The following is a 19,901-nucleotide window of genomic DNA, read 5'->3' on the forward strand; positions in this document are numbered from 1 at the left end:
AAATGGAGACATGTTAGTAGAAGCTGCTGCTTAATTAGAAAACAAAAATAGCTGGTTTTCTCTATTTTTTTCCTCCTTTTCTATTTTTTTTTTCAGTGTGGATTTTTGGTTGTTTATATATAATTCAATAGAATTAGGAGTGGGAGCAGAGGTGCAGTCACTGCAAAATAACTGGATTGCTGGTGTTTTACAACAGCCTGCCTGCTTGGAACAGGCAGCAGCAGGGATTTCCAGCAGATAGCCAGGCAGATTGTAAATACCTCTTAGATTGTTTTGTTGTTTTTCCATCTTTATATGGAATAGTGTGATTTTATTTGTATTTATTGTGAATCCACGGCTGAAGCATTGGGCGATGCAAATGTGCAATGCCACAAATTAATCAGAGGAGCCTAGAATATCCAGAGCTGGAAGAGGTTCACAAGGATTATCAAGTCCCAACTCCTGGCCCTGCACAGGAACCCCAGGAATCTCAGCTAAAGGGATTACAAGGAAAATGTGCTCAAGAAGAAAATACTTTTGGGTGGGAGTCTTGTGTATGCAGGAGCTGTCAGGGTTTGGAGAAGGATGGATTGAGATGTTCTTGGGGAGAGCAGATTCCCTGTCTTAGCAGCCATGGCTTGGACCCTGCCCACAGCAGGGGCTTGGAAGGGGGTGATCTTTAGGGTCCCTTCCAACCCAAACCATTCCAGAGTTCCATGCTCCTGATCCCTGTCCGCCCTGGGGGTTCTGCAGGAGCGGTGGGTGGTATTGGAGCACAGGCCCCCATTAAGTGCAGCCCTGGAGAGGCCGGAGGCTGCCAGCTCCGATCAATCCCTTGGTTTATAAGCTGCCAACATAAAGAGTGCGGGGTGGGCGCGGGCTCCGCGTGCTCCGCGGGCTCCGGAGGCTCCAAGAGCCTTGGCACCACAGGCCTTTGCAGGGGCCCAGGGACACCCACGCCCTTGGCCCGGCCCGCGCCTGGCTGGGCAGGGTGCAGATCAAACTGAAGGTGGGAAGTCATGGTTTCACATCTGCTTTTTCAAGGACAAGCGGTTTTTAGCCCCGCAGAGATGCCTTCGCTCCTCTGCAGGCTGCTGGGGTGTGCTGTTCATACACCTGCCGTTCCAGAGCCTCGCAGGACGCGGGGCGTTCCCCCCCAGCACATCAGACTGCCACCCTCAGTCCCAGACGGCGTGCTCTGCTCTGGGGCACGCACCCCGGCTTTCCCAGCAGCTTCCCGGGGACACTGACACCTCCCAGCTCCTTGGGGAGCCCAGGGGGGCTTGCACTGGGGCAGGAGCCTGTAGTGCTTCCAGCCTTGGATGTCCCATCCAAGCTTTGCAAATAATTACCTTAGTTAGACATCGTGTCTCCTGATTATTCCCATGAATATGGGTGAGTTGAGAGGGCCAGGGAAAATCCTTCCTGGAGAAGTTGTTCGGGGGATTATTTCTTTTATCTGTTGGAGCAACTCTTTTTATAATTAATAATTGAATCTCTGTGTGGTTTGAGTTAGATGGGACATTAAATTCCATCTTGTTCTACCTTCTGCCATGGGCAGGGACGCCTTCCACTAGCCCAGGTTGCTCCAAGCCCCATCCAGCCTGGCCTGGAACACTTCCAAGGATGGGGTAGCCACAATTTCTACAATTTCTCTGTGCAACAAATGATATTGAGGGTGCCCTAGTGGGGTTTTATTTAAAATCAGGTGACGGAGATAAAAGGAGGCCCATGCTCGTCCTTCTTGCCGTGAATTAAGCACTATTATTGTCACCTGCCTGCAGCCTCTGCTTTGCATCTGGGAAGGCTGCTAGTCTCAATTTGCTCCTTTTCCCTGTTCTCTTCTCCGCAGCAGCAGCAGGAGATGCTGGCCATGAAGCATCAGCAGGAGCTGTTGGAGCACCAGAGGAAGCTGGAGCAGCACCGACAGGAGCAGGAGCTGGAGAAGCAGCACCGAGAGCAGAAACTGCAGCAGCTGAAAAACAAAGAGAAAGGGAAAGAGAGTAAGTGGCTAAAGTACCACTGCTTTGGGTAGTGACAGGCAGATGGAAGCCATGAAGGAGCCTCAGAAAGCTGGAAAAACCTCCTTGAGGGCACAGGGAGCTTGTGGGAATTGAGGGGAAGACAGAAATGCATTTCTCTGCTTTATCTTCATTTTTGTCTCACTAAATGCCATTTTAGCATTTTTCAAAAGGAAGCGTATCCTCTCTTCCCTTGATTTAACATTTTTTGAAGTATTTTTGGCAACATTCCTAATGGAGGCAGACTATTAAGCCCATAAAATACACCAGATGCATGCTGCACTCCTTTTCTCTTTCTGCTGCTCTGAATTTCACTCTTTTTAAGACATAGTTGAGTTCACAGCTATCCCCTTTTTGAAGCCTTTCCATTCATGAGGGGAATTTTTTCAAGAGGTTCCATCTTGTGGGTGCCTTCCACACTCTGTGTCATGCACTTGAGGAGATCATTGTGGCCTCACAATGTCCCTTATCGGAGACATTCTGGGCTGCTTGTGTGGGCTTTTTCTTCAAGTAAATGGGAGGAAAAATACCTCAAAATACCTCGCCAAGTTGTGCCATCAACTCCTCAGGTCTGGTTTCAGATGGGGGAAGTGGTGGAAGGAGGATGGGATGCTAGCTAGGAGCTAGGAATAAGATAAAGCTCCAAGAACTTTTTCAGTAGGAACAAACTGGAGTCTGTGAGACCTTTTTAAGTGCTCAAAAGACCAGAGGTTCAGAATCCCTAAGCATTTGCACTCCCCCCCCACTGCTCCTATCAGCTGTTGATGTTTGATCCATGTTTTGCTGGGCCTGTCCTCAGAAACAAAACCTGGCCATGCTCATTCAAGTAATCTGAAAAGAAATTAAAACGCCTGAATCTCTGGAAAATGGAAGCAAAGTGTCTTTTGGGTGAAACACAGAGGTGTGGAGGAAAAAACCCAGAATTTGGGGAATGTTAAGTTGAAGATCCTGTTCCCATGGCTACAGTTTTATTTTTAAGTTACTTTTTATTTAAGAAGTGCTGTGGTGTAGAATCATTATCGCACCTCAGTGCTTAAGGATACTTAAGTTATTTTTCTCACATCACCAAATTTGGCAAAGAGAAGCTAAAATTGTCCTGTTCTGAAATATGAAGAGAGTGTGACAGAGGTGGAGTTTGTTCTCCTTACTTGTTAACACCTCTGGTCTGGAGTCAGGCTGGGAGAGCTGGGGGTGCTCACCTGGTGAGGTGAAGGCTGCAAGGGGACCTCAGAGCCTCTGCCAGGGCCTGAAGGGGCTCCAGGAGAGCTGGAGAGGGGCTGGGGACAAGAGATGGAGGGACAGGACACAGGGAATGGCTCCCACTGCCAGAGGGCAGGGATGGATGGCATATTGGGAAGGAATTGTTCCCTGTGAGGGTGGGCAGGCCCTGGCACAGGGTGCCCAGAGCAGCTGTGGCTGCCCCTGGATCCCTGGCAGTGCCCAAGGCCAGGCTGGACACTGGGGCTTGGAGCCACCTGGGACAGTGGAAGATGTCCCTGCCCATGGCAGAGTGGAATGAGATGATCCTTAGGGTTCCTCCCAACCCAAAGCTCTCTGAGGTTCTATGATACCTTTCAGATTCCAGTAAAGGAGGTAAAGCTTACACTCCAAAAATATTGAACTTCAAATCTCCTAAGAGGTTTATGCCAGCCTGACAGAACACAGCCAGGTTTGAGTGTTCTAAGGATGACAGTTTTGGAGGGAGAAGGCCTTCAAGCATGTATTTGTCACCCCTTCTGCTACTCAGGAATTTATCTCCAGCTCTTCACTTGAACTTTCCACCAACCCTGTGTTTGTGGAGCCTGTGAGAAATACAGGGCTCCAAAAAAAGAGAATTTTCTCACTTTGGTGTTTGAACCATTTAACAGCTCTAGGCAGTGCCTTGTGGGAACACTGCAGATCCCTGCTCTTGGAGAGCCCAGGAATTGTTCTCCCAGCATGTCAAACGTTACCTCGTCATTGAGCAGGGCACAGGACACCAGAACATGGCACTGATCTTTTAGTTCTTGTTCCCAGAGGAGCTGGCAGCTTCCCTGGCCTTTTCCTTTCCTCCCAGCCCAGATATCCTCCATTGGAGCTCCTGCCTTATGCCATGGTGTGGATGAAGCATCATTTTCCACGTGTCCCCTTGCCAAACTTGGGCTGCATTGCTCCATCAGGAGCCCTGCCTGGGAGTCTGGGCTGTCAACCTGATGGTCACTGGGATCCATCATGGCAGGGGAACAGCCTGCTCTCCATTGTGCAAGAAATCATGATTAGGGATTACACAGTTGACATTTTAGCTCTGCAGAATGACTGGCTGCCTTTCTGTAATTTTTTTTTTAATGTTATGTTTTCTATCTGAAGCAAGAGATCTGCGCGCTTGTAAATGAAGCGAAATGTTACGTCGGTTGTGGTCAGCACAGAGACCTGGGAACAAAGAGCTCCCTGTTTACAGGAGTTTTCAAGACAAAACCTACACATGAGCCACTGGGCTCATTCCCCTTCTGCTTTTAGATGTGACATTTAGCAACTTGAGGGTGCACAAGACCCCTTTTCTTAAATAACTGTGGTTCAAAGAGAGCTGGGATACTCCAGACAAGTGTTTTATTCTGAGTGTGCTTCTATGCAAGTGTAACATCCTCTTCTGGTGAAATAAACCCAATTTCTTCTGTGTTTTCAAACATAACTTGTGAATCTATGCCAAGCTAAAGGGATAAAAAGGGAGCCCTCCTTACTAGAGTCACTTTGTTCTTCTCTCTTTGAAAGCAAAATCCTTTTTTTTTGGACTGGAAATGAAAGATTTGATTTGGGATCTATTTTAGAAATTTAAAGTTCCTTCAAGCATGTGAATTGATTTAATAACCTTTTTTAATTTATTTTTTTTCAATCGCAGGTGCAGTGGCAAGCACAGAAGTGAAGATGAAATTGCAGGAATTCGTGTTAAACAAGAAGAAGGCTCTGGCCCACCGGAATCTCAACCACTGCATATCCAGCGACCCTCGCTTCTGGTACGGGTAAGTGGTGCTGGGCTTCCTGCAGGGCTCAGCCAGTGCCACCTTTGTCCCCAGTTCCATGAAGGAATAGACCTGATGTGCCTGTGGGATGAGCCAGAGCAGTGAAGCATCCCTGTGCTTTCCCAAAATGTACTTTCCAGAAGGTTCCAGTGTGAGTGGGTTTTGTGTCTGCTGGGATGGTGTCACAGTGCTCTGTGTGTAGAGGGAGGGCTTTGTGTCAACTGAAATCCACAATTATTCAAACTCACAAGTTCTACAGTCAGAGATCAGCTTTTTTCAGTCCTCCAGCTTTTCACTCAGGATTTGATTCCACCTGGTGTTATAAAACTTGAACTTTAGTCAAATGAGGAATAGTTCTTTTTATGTTCAGGAGCTGGAATTTGATGATCCTTGTGAGTACCTTCCAACTCAGGATATTCTATGATTCAGTGAATTCCTTCAGTTCAGGATAGTTAAGCTTTTCATTTTAAAGTTTTTAACGTTTACTGCTCTTCTTAATCTCTCAAACTTGGACGTTTACTTGGCTCTTACTGGAACCATCTAGTGGGTCCAGTCTACACTTTTAATCACAACTGCCCCAACGTCTCCATTTTCAACTGAAATTATTCAGCTGCTGGTCTCCAGTTTCAATTTCAGAAATCAACTTTTTCATTGTACTAAAGACAGTTAGAAATTTCATGTGACTTGAAAGTTTCCACTGCTCTGATTTTGTCACTGTCTTTATTAAATAAAAAGCTAAAGTGCTTTGGATGTTGGCTTTAGTGACCTCAAAATTCATGAAATTTTGAGTTACAAAAGTAATTTCATTTTGCCATGAAATTAATGTTCAAGCTGAAGCACTGACAGTGTTTTAAGTCTTAAGAAATGAATTTGTGTACAGGGAGGATGAGGTCATAGCCAGCAGATGTTTCCAAATTCCAGACACTGAGCTGCAATGAAATTTGAAAGCTATCCCAGCTCTGAGCCAGGACAGAAATGCTGAAGTGGAGTTGGCAGAAGAATTCAGATGTTATTGGAGGCAAAGTGAGATTGAGCAGCTATAATAGATCTCTGAAAATCTAATCTGAGACTTGGGGATTTCATTAAAGGTGGTTGAAGACTCTGAGCCTCCATTTCTTTAAGAGATGGTTAAAATAACAGTTAATGCAGGTGTGGTTCAAGGTCGGTTGGAATTCAGGGTGCCCAGAGCAGCTGTGGCTGCCCCTGGATCCCTGGCAGTGTCCAAGGCCAGGTTGGACATTGGGGCTTGGAGCAGCCTGGGATAGTGGAAGGTGTCCCTGCCCATGCCAGGGGGTGAAATGATACAAGCTTTAATTCCCTTCCTATCCAAACCATCCTGGGATTCTCTGAGATGCAAGGCCTGGGCTGCTGCAGGTTTTTAGTCACGTTGTGTTTGGGGTTTCAGGATGTTCCCTCAGCTGATGCTGAGAACTTTCTGAGCATCAAAGTGTGGTTTGGGTTTGTTGTTGTACTTATGCATCCTAACACCCCTTCCCTGTGATGCTCCAGGGGTGCCAGCAGGCAGAGAACACAAAAACCATTGCACAAAGATTTCAGGTCCTGCACTCCCCTCATTTTCCATATGTTTTGTGGTGGGGTGAGGATTGTTATTCTGGATTCTGACCCAAGATGGACAAAGCCCTGGGGCCTCGCAGCTCTTTCTCAGTGCTGAATTGTCCTGCTGAGCCCTCAAGGAGGGCAGATAGCAGCAGCACAGGATTTTTTAAATGCACCCTTCACTTGTTCAGCAAAAGTTGAGGATTTTTTCCTCTCCATTCTATTAAAAAAAAAACCAACATTTTTTTTCCCAAAAGGAGAATCAACCTTTAAATTCCTGATATATTAGTATTTATTTATATGGCATCTCATAGGTTACCAGCTGAGCTCTGGAGACATTCTTGTCCCCACATAGCTGTGCTGTGATGCAGTTGGGTGGTGGCTGGGCTGAGCACATGTGAGTGGGGCTTGCAGGAGATACACTCCACGCTCTCACTGTGAGCATGTGAGGTGATTAAGTGGTAACAGATGCTGGGAGAGCCTCTCGAAGCAGCACGCCTGCTTTTAAGCACTTCCCTTGGTCTTACTAAGGTTTGTGAATTCCTTTAAAAAAAAAAAAAATGGAAAGCATTGCTTGGGCAAAAAAAAAAAAAAAGGCTCCTAAGGGTATTGAGCACCATGATGGTCTGACGTCAGTGGCTGTGACAGGAAAAATGTTCCGCTGGCATGGAATTACAGAGGTATTAGAGATGGAAAAGACCTCTAGGATGATGTCCCAGTCCTGGAAATGCTCAAGGCCAGGTTGGGCAGGCCTTGGAGCAACCTGGGATGGTGGAAAGGGGTGAACAAGGTGGTCTTTAATGTCCTTTCCAGCCCAAACCACTCCGGGAGGTTCTTTGGAACTGCATTGTCAGACTGTCCCTCCCCTGGATTCTGAACACACTGGGCAGCTCCCAGGAATTTCTGTTCTCTGTGATTTCCCAGGGAAGCTATCAGCAGTGCTTGGGAAGCAGCCACTCTCTGTGCTAGCAGCCATGGAAGGGAGTTTAACTGAGTATGTTTGCGTGGTGAGGAGGAAGAGAGAGCTACAATTATATTTTAAATTACACATTGAATTACACATTGAATGATCCCAACATCCAGGGGTGTGAACACAAAACATTCCAGCACATGTCTACATGTATATTCAGTGCATGTCTAAATGTATATTCAGTGCACCTTGCTGAACATGATTGAAGGATGAAATATCAAGTCATGAAATCATTAAGGTTGTAAAAGACTTCCAAGATCATCACTCCAACCTTTCTGTCTGTGCATGTGGGTGTTTGAAGGAGCTCAGGGAATGGAGGGTGCCTTGAATGAAGGGATGTGATTTCAGGAATGTCTGCAAGCTCCATGCAGTGTCCAATTTCTTCTCCTCCCAGAGCTCTGACATTCCTGAAGGGGCATGCAGACCAGTGCACGATGCTGGAGGCAGCATCAGACCCCTGGAGCCAGGGAATGTATTCCTGTTTGCAGAGCTCAATATCTGGCATTCAGCAGTCCTGGAACACATCTAAACAGGCCCTTTGAATTCCTGCATATTGCCTGACAAAGGGATGAAAATAGCTTAAATGTACTCGATTGTGCTGCTTAGGTCATGGTTTAAAAAAAAAAAAAAAAAAAAAAAGGAGGCTAAAAAAAAAAAAAGTCTGTTGCTCATAGAGAGCCAAAACTGTCATTGTGTGACTTGATGGGACTCAGAGCTTTCAGACCACAACACCCAGGATTCCTGGGAGTGAAACATCTCTGCGTGCTGCCTTCCCATGGAATGAGCAGATCCCAGCAGAAAAAAGCCATGTCTCTTCCCAGGAGGGATTATTTTTTTTTTTTTTTAGTTTGTTTTGATTGCAGGTGAAGATTGAAGTGTGTGTGGAGGCATTCAGGGGTGGGGATGTGGCACATCATGGGGTGGGTGTGGGAAACACAGCCCTGCAAGAGCCCCAGAAATAATTTTTCTTTATGTACAGAAAAATCTGGATAATGAGGAGGGAGGGTTTGGAAACCACAGTCATTCATACTTCCATAGAATCCCAGAATGATTTGGGCTGAAGGGTCCCTGAAGCCCATCCCATTCCACCCCCTGCCATAGGCTGAGACACCTCCCACTAGAAAGTCCATGGGAGTAGAAAATGCTGATGTTCAAATAAAATGTGCAGAAGGGTTTTTTTTTGTTTGTTTTGTTTGGTTGTTTTTTTTGGTTTTTTTTTTTTGGGGTTTTTTTTTTCGTAATTATGTGGAAAATTCAATGTATTTTCCTAGTATTTCATTAGCCCCTTATTTTCTGAAGGCTTTAACTTGCACTTAAGTGGACTTGATGCTCTTTATCTCAGTAGCCAACTTCTGAGTTGAACTTGCACTCAAGGGATTAGTACTGCTCGAGAAACGGCGTGAATTTGTGCAATTTTCAGCTGGGAATGACTCATTTTGGTTCCTTGAAGAACCTTTTGTAGGAGAATATTTTCAGCTTGGTTTTTAGGCAGTACAAAATTTCAAATAGTCACTTTCATTTTTTTCCAAAACGCTTTCCGTTGTCCCAAATCCGTTAGCATTTAGAAGAAATCTGGGGTTTAAATTCTGTTTATTTGAAGTGAAGTTGTGAGAGCCCAGTGAGTGTCACCTGCATGGCTAAATCAGTCACTCTGCTGATGGAGCTGCTCTGCTGGCTGGAGCCTTCTCCCAGGCTGGTGGAGCTCCTGAGAAACAGCAAAGCTGGGCACAAGTCATTAAGCAGGAAAGATGCGGCCAACAAACTGGTAGGAGGCTGAGAAAACTCATTCATTATTTAATATCCTCAGCAAACAGACTGTAATTTACTTCCAGCAGCCTGCTCAAACAAAGCCATAAATTATCATCTCGGGGAAGTTCAGCTGGAAAGGTGCTGAGTGCTTTGGTCCCGTCTCTGCTGAGCTCCTGGGATGGGAGGAAAGGCAGGGGGCCACCTGTGTGGCATGGCTGCTGCTGGCCATGTCCAATGCTTCAGCCTTGGACTCTGCTGAGCCCAGGGTTTATTCTGGGGAGGGAAATGGTTCACTTGTGCTGAAGTGAGATCTCACCTGTGCTGGGATTCAGGAGCATGACTTAGCAAAACCCAGCCCAGGTTACAGTCTTAGAATTTATACTCATGGTTAAATACCTGCATGAGCTGAGCCAAGGTGTAGTCTTACACTGAAAACTAATTTAACTACCTTCCTGTAGACTGGATTTCAGTTGGGTTTTTTGTAGGAATGCCCAGAAGGAGAAAGCCAGAGCCTCTGCCTTTGCCCCATTCCCGCTCTCTGAGGTGGCAGGCGCTGCACCCGTCCCCTCTGCGTGTCACCGGTATAAAGCTTGTCCCTTCTCCTTCTCTTTCCTTCTGTGCAGGAAGACCCAGCACAGCTCTCTGGACCAGAGCTCCCCACCCCAAAGTGGCGTCTCCGGCACCTACAACCACCCAGTCCTGGGGATGTACGATTCCAAAGATGACTTCCCACTCAGAAAAACAGGTAGGGCTGCCCTTCCCTCGCCGCGCTGCCAGCCACCTCTGCCACCGCGCTCAGCCCTCTGATCTGATTCTCCTGAAAAAGAAGGGATGCTGCCAAAAAGCTGGGTTCCAGGCTGTGCTTTGTTTTCCAAGCCCCCTCTGCATCGGCTCCCCCTTCACCTGTCACTGTACTCCCAGTGTTCCAGGGAGCCTGGGGCTGCTCCAGGGTGTGTGAGGAGCGCAGGAGACAGCAGAGCAGTGTGTTGAAGTTTGGGAGATGTTTTCCCAAACCCAAAGCTCTCACAGAGATCTGCGTGTCTCCAGCCTAACTATGCTTTGCTGAGTGAGTAAAGCACTGAGGAAAAGTTAATTTCTTGGGGGATTTGCATTTTATGTATGAGTTTGTACCTGAGGTAAATAAGGAGGTTTGTGCCAGGGCAAGCACCAGGGCTTCCTGTGAGGGTTTGGTTCACACCTAGACAGTTCTCTTTCAGTCTGGCTTTTCCCTGCATGGTGGCTGAGCAGGTCAGGTATTCCTCAAGCCTGTATTATGTAAACCAGGTTGTTTGGCTTGGCTGTGCTCCTCAGCTCCGTAGCACATGCCTGAGCCAGCACAGCCTGGGCTCCCAAAGCCGGCCAGCTCGGGGCTGCTGCATTCGGGGAATGGCTCAGCTGTGAGGGCACAGCCTCCTCAGAGAGCAGGTCTGCTCACTGGCCGTGCTGGGAATCACTTCAGGACAGCAAAAAAAGCTTCTCTGGAAAGATCACACTATCTTTAAGGTTGGAAAAGCTCTCAAAGATCATCCAATCTTCAACCAGCACAGCCTCTAACCCATGGCCCCAAGTGCCACATCCACAGGTTTTTTAAACACTTCCAGTGATGGTGATTCCACCACTGTCCTGGACAGCCTGTTCCAATGCCTGACCAGCCTTTCAGTGATGAAATTTTCCTCTTTTGGGAATTTCTCACTAGGAACCATAGCACCTACCCTGCTATGGATGGATTCCCATCTGTGCAGTTGTCTCTGGTCCCCCTTGGGTTGGTTGCTTGATGAGTAACAATCACTTCAGCTGCATGGGAACCCAGTCAAAAATTGGCTCCAACACGTGTGTTTTCCCTGGGAAGGGTGACCCTGTGGCTTTGGGGGTGGTACTTTTGACTGTGCCCTTCCTGGAGGACTCCAAAAGCCGAGCTTAGAAAACTGGATTTGCTGAAGGACAGGACATCCTCTCCTCTCTGCTCCTAGGAAATGGAAGAGCTTCCAAGCTGCCCTGGGGATTCACAGCGTTTCCACGCAGGGAAGTATCCCTTGGCACCAAACCTATCACTTAGGGCCTGTGGGCAGTCTGATGCCAAGAGATTTTTAGCTCTTTTCTATGCCTTGTGATGCCAGGTGATCCGTTCCTACCCTGTTAGCATTACCACAGTAAAAATGGGCTTTGACATGCTCCCAAACCTGCCTGGCTCATCACCTCAGGGCACCTTGTCAGATTGGCTTTGAGCAGCAGGTGCCCTTCTTGCTCCCAGTGTCCTGGAAGGGAGTTCCTGCAGGAGAAGGAAGACATCTGCACATCTCACCCTATGCTGCTTCCCAAACTGGGATCTCACCAAAGCTCCTGGTGGGTGAGCTCCTACTGTCAGACAGGGGGAATTAAGGATGATAAATGGAGCTAATCACATTATTAAAGAGTGAAAGCCACCAAACTCGTTGCTTTCCAGCAGGAGGATGTTCAGCTGATTTTGGTTTGCCAGAACGCTGGCACTTGTTCTTTATGGGTACCAGCATTAATCTCCTGGGCACTGGTCTGGGATACAAACGAGCTCACTTCTGTAAGGTTCAGGAGAGAATTTTTTTTTCATTGTTTTATTTTATTTTCCTTTCAACGCAACAGCACGTCAGGCTCTGGCACAGCAATATCCTGCAGAATTCCCAGTGCCAAGAATGTTAAGTTGCTTGGAGAAGAAAGGCTCCTGAACAGTCTGGTGTAAACAAAAGGCAGGGAAGGCTGGAGCACATCCTAAATAAAGTTCTTTATTACGGGTGAGCTTTTCAGATTTTTGGCACCAGGCAACGCTCTGGCTTTGTGTTGGTAATTTAAAACCGCCATATCGTGTAGTCCAATTTTATTAAATTTGATTAAATATTTGCAGCTCAAATAACAGAACCCATCACAATACAGCTCTGATTACCAGGGCTGGAATCCAACCAGCACCGTTGCTGGAGAGAGGGTGGCTTAGGGGGTGGTGGGAAGGCAGTTGGAATTGTCATTTCTCCCAGTCTGCAGAGCTGGGAGTGTGTCCTGCAGGTTGAGACATTTTTGGGAAGAATAAATATTCCCCATCCCTGGAAGTGTTCCAGACCAGGTTGAAAAGGGCTTTGAGCACCCTGGGATAGAGGAAGGTGTCCCTGCCCATGGCAGGGGGTTGGAACAAAGTGAGCTTTAAGGTCCCTCCAACCCAAACAATTTCATGATTCCATCAAATTTGCCATTTCTCTGCATTTTAGCAATACTCTCTGTCTTTACTCTTATTTCAAGCAGCCTGATGGTTACAGGTTGTGGGAGAGGGAGGATGTGCAGGAATGGTACCTTCAGAGTGCTTGAAAGCCTTCAGCAGGGGGAGCAGTCAGCTCCTGCATTGGGAGCACGATGCTTCCCATGCCCTGAAATCCAGCTCTCTCTGATTTGTTTTCCTAAATTGTGCTCCAGTTTCTTAGCTGTTTGGTTTCAGCATGAAATTGTTTTCCTGGTGCAGTTACTAATTGCTTGAATCCTGGTCTTAGCCTGGCTGGTGGATTGATTTCACTCTGCTCCCTCTCTCCAAGCACTTTGGGGCTCTTCCTTTTTTTCACTGATCTAAGATAAGTTTGGTTGGTGATGCTTCTGCCTTTGCTGTTAAATACCTGGATTAACACAAGGATTTTTATTTCCCCTTTTGGGGAGTTTACTTTGTTCTGTGTAGGATTTAATGTCAGAGTTTTATTGACAGCTTTTGAGAGGGGAAATTCTAAGTGACCTCTTCTGCTCCCAGATCAAGGTTAGTGTCTCTCAAACTTAATACAGTCGTTATGTGCTGCACTGGGATCCTCTAAGGAGAATCTCTGGAGAATCCCTATGGAGTGATTCTAGACTCTGGGTTGGGGACAGCCTGTTTTGATAACCCCAAGAGCTGTTTGTCAACACCTTTCTTGGAGCTGCTGAAGTGGGTTTTAGCAGAGCTTTTCAGTTTTGCATTTCCAAGGAATCCTGTCCTTGTTTTCTCCCCAGGAATGAGGTTGTTGATGGTATTCCCTGCTTTCTGAAATTTGAGCAGTGGATGAATTAGAACATGCTGTTACTTAGAAAGCTGACACAATCACCGTCATGAAGATTTAAAGGGAATTATTTCACTGCTTAACATGCTTTATGTCTTGGACTCGATGGTCTTAGAGGGCTTTTCCAACCGAAATGATTATGTGACTCCATGATTCTTTTTCCATGTAAAAAAGAGGAGCCTGAGAGAGGAAAGCATCCAGCATCCCACGATGTTGGTATTGCAGAAAACTGGAGTTGTTTAGATATTATTTGCAGCTAAGCAGGTGAAATTGGTGTGAACTTGTTGCATTTAGAAAGAAATAAAAGGGAAAAAGAAAGGATTTGTCAACAATTATAATGCTACATTTGTCAAGGAAAGTGTAATGTCCCTCTGAACTGGTTCTGATTATTTGAGTGTTTGGAGTGGTTTGTTTTAGGACAAAAGGTTATTTTGGGGAAAATAGACTAGTGAGAAACCCTGGTGTAATGTGGGAGTATAGTCCAGAGGAAATCTTGGAGCTCTGCGTGGCATGAGTGTCACTCCAGTTCAAGAGTATCTCTGCCTTCCCACCCACGTTGTCCTTCAGCCAGCATGGAAACCTGGCTTCCCACAAACCCATGCACTGAGAGGAGGCCGTGACCCTTGGAGAAATCCCTGCTGGAAATACCCTTTCCTGCTCCAAGTGAAGGATGTCAGTCTGTCTGATCCAAAAATAACACTTAGCTTAGACCTTGGGGAAGATTGCTTCCCTGACAAGGCGGTCAGGCACTGGAACAGGCTGCCCAGGGCAGTGGTGGAATCACCATCCCTGGAAGTGTTCAAAAAATGGGATGTGGCACTGGGGGACACATGGTTTGTGGTGATGATGGATTGATGGCTGGACTTGGTCATGTCAGAAGTCATGTCCAGCCTTAACGATTGTGGAATCATGAAAACACTTCTTGTGAGTGGTGGCCCAGAAGAGAAATCTCTTCTAGGAGGAGACCAAACAAAATCTTGTGGTTTAGTGTCACCTTTGGGGGATCCCAGTCACTCAGGGAACCCACCCTCCTCCTCCTCCTCCTCCTCCTTGGTCCTACCAGCTCCATCTCTGCTTCCCAGGAGCTGCCAGGGGCCTGCACTCTTCATAGAATCCCAGGATTGGGTTGGAGGGAACCTCAAAGTATGTCCCATTCCACCCTTGCCATGGCAGGGACACCTTCCACTATCCTGGGCTGCTCCAAACCCCAATGTCCAGCCTGGCCTTGGACACCTCCAGGGATCCAGGGGCAGCCACAGCTGCTCTGGGCACCCTGTGCCAGGGCCTGCCCACCCTCACAGGGAACAATTCCTGCCCAATATCCCATCTAACCCTTTCCTTCCTTCAGTTTAAGCTCCCTCTCCACATGGAGTTTTCTCATGGATGTTAGAAGGGAGACCAGATAATTCTGTTGGCTTTTGCCTGACTAGTAAAGCTTTGTCTGAAACATAATAATAATAATAATAATAACAATAATAATAAATAACATCCCTTTCCAGTCCCCACCTACTGAAATGAAGATGTTTAAGGACTGGGAGCAGGGATTTCATGCTGCATTGTTTGCTTTTATTCCACAAATGTAGACAGGCAGTGGGAAAAGGGCAAACTCTGCCCGGGACTTGGTGAGGTTTTGACTTCCACAGACTTAATGTCCGATTAGTTCAGCAGCTTAGGGGCTGCAATTCTAGGAAAAAAAAACAATGGGAATGACATAAATGTGGGGAGAATTGGATTACATGGGTCCTGCTGCACACAGTGATGTATAAGAGGGGTAACTTTGTAGCCGGTGAAAACCAGGGAAGCTTTTAGCTTATGTTCTCATTATTAATTACTTGGAGGAAAACAAAATATTCTTTGTATAAATCCTTATTATAGGCCAAATTAAGTATGTCAGTGCTTAAGAAATCCCACTTGGCTTAGTGGGAGCTGACTCAGATTTGGGCATGAGCTTCATTTGTTTGCTGGAGGGGAATTTTTCTAATTTTATAGCATTTGTTTTGAATACTTCACCTGGAGATGTAGAGAAGCAGTAATTTTTAAACTTAGGTATGGCAATTTAGTCTCCAGTGTTTAAATTTACTCCAGTTAGCAAGGCTTTGTTTGGGCATATTGTCTCTGGCAGGGTGAATTTGGTGAGATTTCAGTGGAATTGGTGCTCCTGAGGCAGCACTGAACCTGCATTGACTGTCAGGTATTGATGTTTCTGTGTTATTTAAATTCCTATTTTATACTTGTGAAAGATAGCTCTCTTCACCTTTAAAACATTTTTATTATATAATAGTTTTAAAAACTGTGTGAACAAGCCTAAATTATTTTACTATAAAATAGGTTTTATGTAGATCCTGTGAGTTTGAGGCTGTGCTGCACTGCCTGTGCTGAATTTTAATTCACCTACTTTGGCCTCTGGAGCACCCAATTAAATCCGTGTAGGGATTATGCTTTTTGAGGTCCTGATGCCATGTTAGATTTGGGATTATATCTGAGGGATAAACAACAGAATCAGAGCAGGGCTTTAAATAGACCTTTTGGTGTTTCGAAACTCTATCCCCTAGCAGAAGGGGAAAACACAGAGTGATTTTGCCTTAAAATAGTTTAATTTGGCAAATTCCAATATGTTGCTTTGGCAAGCATTTACAGTGGAGGTATTTTCTCTTTTAAGGCTTTCATTTTCTATATTTGTTCACCTCTTTGTTATACGGAAGGAGGTTTTTATTGTGGCTTTTAATATGGGGTCTGTTAGGTAATCTGTGACCCCAAATCTTTTGTTTCCCTGCCCACTTTTAAGATGTTTCAAACCAATTCCTTCTCTGTATTCAAAAGCCACCTAATTGATTGTCTGTTCCCAACAGAAACCATCCCTCATCTGAGCACCAGGAATAAAATTTGGGCTGAAATACAGTTTTTATTGCCGTGTTTTCCTTTGTCAGAGGACAGATCCTTCCAGCAGGTGTGGCATAGGCTTAGAGTTCCTTGATTTAAAATGGACATATCAGCATCCAGCTGTGGTATCTTCCGCTTCCACAGAATCCCAGAGTGGTTTTGTTGGAGGGGACCTTAGAGATCATCTCATTCCAGCTATGAGTGTGGCATCCAGGCAGCTATTAATGGTCAGAAACTGGGACAAATTAAAGCTGGGAATGTAAGAATGTGGGATGAGGTGTGTACCCAAATACTGCTTTTAAAATCATGTCAACTTCTGTTTCAAAGAGAACTCTGAGTAGTTTCTGCTTGGAACCTGAGCTTGTGTTTGAACTGGTCCAGTCTTTAATATTGCCCTGGGAGCAGATTTGCATTCAGTCCCCTGCCATTTTATATGCAAATTCTCTCTCTAAGATAATTCCCCCCTTGATAATGCACTTCATTCAGCATTTGAAGCACCATCTTGAGGAAGCACTTTTTTTTTTAGTGCTCCCTTTATCTCTTGCTGCCGATTTTCTGTCCAAAACATTCACAAAAAAGCTCTTTCCTTTCTTTTTAAAATTTTTTTTCCCCTCCAAAATTCCATCAAAGCACTATGTTGATGGCTTAACTTCAAGCATTTGATCTTGAATTCATCAGCCTTCTGATTTTTCAAGCCCTGCAATTAACGTGGACAGGCTTGATCTTCGATGTGACCTGGTGGTCAAGGGAAACATAGCTGCAGCCAGACTGAGTTAATGCAAATCAGTTTGTAAACCCTGCTTTAATTCTCCTAAAGAAATGTAGATCATTGGCCCTGGAGTGTGTTGGTTGGTAATGGAGTGAGCACAGGATTTGCTGGTTCAAAGGGATTAAGCAATGGAGTCGTTGAGGAAGAAGGATGGTGCTGGTTCACTCAGCTCTGTCAGGAGCTCTCAAACCCTACAGAAGGTGTTTCACTCAGGGCTCAGGAGATCAGAAAGCTCCCAGAGGAAATCATCTTGCAGGAGGAATCTTGAATTAAAGCTTTGTGACCCTGATGGAGATCCGATAACATGTGCTCTGTCACTGGCTGTCCTGGCCCCAGGGCCACTGGGACTTCCCAGGAGCTCTGCCTTGGCTTTTTGGGATCTCAGGATTTGTGTTTTGGAGGGAGTCTCTCAAAAGCGTGGTGTACACAAGGCTGTACAGGAAATGCATCCACACCTGCCCTGGGAAGTCTGGAACTTCCCAGGTGTCTATTGTGCTGTTAGATAGGGTCGAACTGTGGGGCTGGGATGATGTAACCCCAAGTTGCTTCCCAAACAAACAAACAAACCTCCTCCTCCCTGGCAGTGGCTTTCCTTGGCTGTGCTCTCATGCCCTTTCCCTTGAGTTGACACTGGCTCCAGCTGACACAAGGAACCAGCAGGGAGAAAATCACCTGATTTGCTTGTGGGGTTTGAGTTTGGTGTTTCCTTTTCCCATGCCCTGGTGTCCCTCCCTCAGCCAGCTCACCCTGGGGTCAGATGACTCTGAGGGTGTAGAGCTGCCCATTCCAGCAGCACATCAGAGATAACCAACAACAGCATCTCAGCTGGCACAGCCATTCCTCTGCTGGATCCCATCATCTGGGTTTGCCACTGGGCTGGGCAGAAGTGGGAAACTGCACTAATCCTGAGTCTGTGTCTTTGTTCGGAGAAGACTTTGCAGAACGACCATTACATTTTTAATTCAAATGCCTGTCGTTGTTGTTGAATTCAGATGTTGCATGGGCTGGGACCTGTTTGTTATATTAAAAATCTGTGTTCCAAATATTTGTTAGCAAACGACTTAATTTAATTTAGCTTCCTGCAAATGTTCGACTGCAGCCAGCTCAACTCAGCTCAACTCAACATAACTGAGCTCAGCTCAACTGCAAGCTGAGTAAAGCAGTGCTGAGACACTCCTAACAGCGTTTCCTTTTCCTGGCCAGCCTCTGAGCCCAACCTGAAGCTGCGCTCCAGACTAAAGCAGAAGGTGGCTGAGAGGAGGAGCAGCCCCCTCCTGCGCAGGAAGGACGGGCCCGTGGTGACGGCACTCAAGAAGCGCCCGCTGGATGTCACAGGGACGGCGGGTAAGTGACAGTTCCTCAATCCTTCAGCCCCTTCTCCTTCCCAAATTGCCTTCCTGTCTCCTTCATGTGCTTCAGCAGTGGTGGAACCAAGCTGAGGGCGCTGGAATTGTCCAGCCTGGGGGAGGCTGAGGTCAGGCCTGGTCCCTGTCCGCAGCTGCCATCTCTGCTCCCTTTGACCAGGGACATGCCTGGAGCTGTGTCAGTTAGGATGGAAAACAGGAAAAGGTTCTTGACCAATGAGTTTTATACATACAGCTGTATAAGACTTTTTTTTTGACTATTTAACTGGCAGTTTCTTGTTGAAAAGTCCTGTCCTTCCAGGACCAAAGTTTGCAAGTGGGATCAGAGTAAAGAACGTGATGAGATTACCATAAAGTTAATTCTTAGCACCATCTAGGGATGTCTCTGTGTAAGTACGACCCAGTGATGGCTTTGCCAGGCTTGTCTTGCTCTGAGGCACAAGATCATCACTCCATCAAACTCAAAAAAGGGAGCTCCCTTTAGACAGGGGCATGGGGTTGGGAGACCCCGGGGTGCCTCAGCACTTCTCTGTGTCAGAGCCTCTCTGTTTGCAGAGGGGAAGGAGGATTTCAAGAGCTAAAAGTTGTGGAATCATAAAATATCCTGAGTCAGAAGGCACCCACAAGGATAATCCAATCCAACCCTAGGCCTGCACAGGACACCTCAAAAATCCCAGCCTATGCCTGAGAGCATTTTCCATGAGTTCTGGCATCCTTTCAGACCTGAAAATCCAATTTCCTTCACTCACACAATGCTGTATGGCACATGGCTCCTGGGATAAATCAGCCTTTGCTGGCTGCATGCATTTTTTCCATGTAATGACTTCAGAAATGGCAGTAGAAGCTCCCATTTCTCACTGGCATGGACATGGTTCAAGAAGCCAGCCTGGAGCCTGTTAGAAAAGTATCTGAGTTGCAGTAAGAGGGGACTTTTAAATGGAAAATAAGTTTTAAAAACAGTCCCACTTTGAGGAATAGAAATTACATGTAATCCCTGAAGAACACAGGGGGTTCTAGTGGGACACCTTCCTCTTGACCAGATTGCTCCAACCTGTTTTTGAGCACTTCCAGGGATGGAGCAGCCACAGTTTCTCTGGGCACCCTGTGCCAGTGCTTACCTCAGAGAGAAGAATTCCTTCTTACAATTCCCTCTAAGCCTGCCCTGTGGCAGTGGGAAGCCATTCCCCCAGTCCTGTCCCTCCAGGCCCTTGTAAAAATTATCTCTTATTCCTCCTGGAGCAATGAGGAGCCTGCTGCAGCCTCAGCTGCTGCAGGTGCTGGGAGATTCTCCTGCTGCAAATGGTTGGGGACGAGAAAAGTTCCAACAAAAAGGTTTGAATGTTATTAACCTTCCCAAATAAAAGGAGGAGCACTGGCAGCTGTGCCATGCAGCAGGTGAGAGACCTCCTGAGGGAGGTCTGATGCAAGGAGGTGTCTTTAGGGTTAGAGGGAAAGAGGGTGAGAGGCACTTCCAGAAAAATGAAGCAGAACAGCTCCGACATCCTCCAGTCTGACCTCTTCAAACCTTCCATGCCTTTTATTATCTTTCAATCATATTTCAAGTTATTAATACACTCTA

General features: G+C 46.4%; 1 protein-coding gene across 7 annotated transcripts in view; it reads left to right on the forward strand.

The window, feature by feature from the left end:
• HDAC4 (histone deacetylase 4) overlaps positions 1 to 19,901 on the forward strand; it is a 177,170-nt gene that overhangs the window by 103,730 nt on the left and 53,539 nt on the right. For 5 of the 7 annotated variants that reach the window (XM_030276973.4, XM_030276977.4, XM_030276974.4 and 2 more), the window contains exons 5-8: positions 1,832 to 1,982; positions 4,876 to 4,996; positions 9,896 to 10,017; positions 18,162 to 18,302. In XM_030276973.4, coding sequence (XP_030132833.1) covers positions 1,832 to 1,982; positions 4,876 to 4,996; positions 9,896 to 10,017; positions 18,162 to 18,302 — 535 coding nt within the window. The remainder of the gene's footprint in view (positions 1 to 1,831; positions 1,983 to 4,875; positions 4,997 to 9,895; positions 10,018 to 18,161; positions 18,303 to 19,901) is intronic. The other 2 variants (XM_072931951.1, XM_072931954.1) reach the window with 1 other exon arrangement.

Source organism: Taeniopygia guttata, chromosome 7 (genome assembly GCF_048771995.1).
Source record: "Taeniopygia guttata chromosome 7, bTaeGut7.mat, whole genome shotgun sequence".
NCBI classification, from domain to species: domain Eukaryota; kingdom Metazoa; phylum Chordata; class Aves; order Passeriformes; family Estrildidae; genus Taeniopygia; species Taeniopygia guttata.